At 46.1% G+C, this 870-nt stretch overlaps 1 protein-coding gene across 1 annotated transcript in view; it reads left to right on the forward strand.

Annotated features, from left to right (window-relative positions):
• Positions 1 to 587: 587 nt before the first annotated feature.
• LOC103366627 (sodium channel protein type 4 subunit alpha B-like) overlaps positions 588 to 870 on the forward strand; it is a gene marked incomplete at its 5' end in the record, with an annotated part of 46560 nt that continues 46277 nt past the window's right edge. The window contains 1 exon segment of the mRNA XM_008294398.1: positions 588 to 679. Within this exon segment, the coding sequence (XP_008292620.1) occupies positions 588 to 679 (92 nt within the window).

The raw sequence follows: 870 nt of genomic DNA on the forward strand, positions 1-870 counted from the left end.
AACTGCGATCTCCTATGTTCTAGATCTCTCTTACTGGTTCCTGTCAGAACCCTGGCTGCAGCATTTTGGATCAACTGGAGATTTTTGAGAGTTATTGGGATGTCCTGGTCAAAAATACCTCCAAGGTTCTTTACAGAAGAACTGGAGGCCAAGGCGATGCCATCAAGAGCAGCTATCTGGTTCCAGAGTGTGTTTCTGAGGTGTTTAGGGCCAAATACAAGAACCTCAGTTTGTCTGGATATAAATGAAGGAAATGGGCGCGAACAAGACGTGAAAAACGAGGCATTAAAAAGTGACAACAACAGGAAACCAAGTCTGAGGCAGCGTCGTTCTGCTGAGAACTAAAGTCCTCCTTCTTCATTATTAAATAAACTGCAGGAAAAGTGGAGAAAAGTGAGAAGACACGAAGAGCAGCTCTGACGGACCAGAACCGACCTGATAGCGATCCCACTGAGAGGTTTATCGATCAGTTTCTGTTTTAAGGTTACGGCGCCGTACGAAGACACAGAACAATGAAATGACTTTAACATCTTGCAGCTCTGGAACCTCAGATCTTCTCCTTCCTGTCTGAGCTCCACTGACCTTCTAATGATGAAGCTTCCAACACACCTGAGCGGTCAGTAGGAGGAGCTGTAACACCACCTGGAGTTCAGCGTCAGTTACCATGGAGACGTACCCGGTAAGAACAGAACCATCTTCATAGTACCGAAAACTCACAGTTGAACCTGAAGGTACCTCCAGAACCTCAAGTTCTGCTTCACAGTACAGAACTCAGCTGCACTGAAGGTCCTCACAGAGACAGAACTTTGGATTAAAGCCTTTTGCCAACAAACAGGTCTTTGTTTCTGCTCTGCTCTGCTCTGCTCTGCT

The sequence above is a fragment of the Stegastes partitus genome, unplaced genomic scaffold (assembly GCF_000690725.1).
Source record: "Stegastes partitus isolate 25-593 unplaced genomic scaffold, Stegastes_partitus-1.0.2 Scaffold958, whole genome shotgun sequence".
Classification (NCBI taxonomy): domain Eukaryota; kingdom Metazoa; phylum Chordata; class Actinopteri; family Pomacentridae; genus Stegastes; species Stegastes partitus.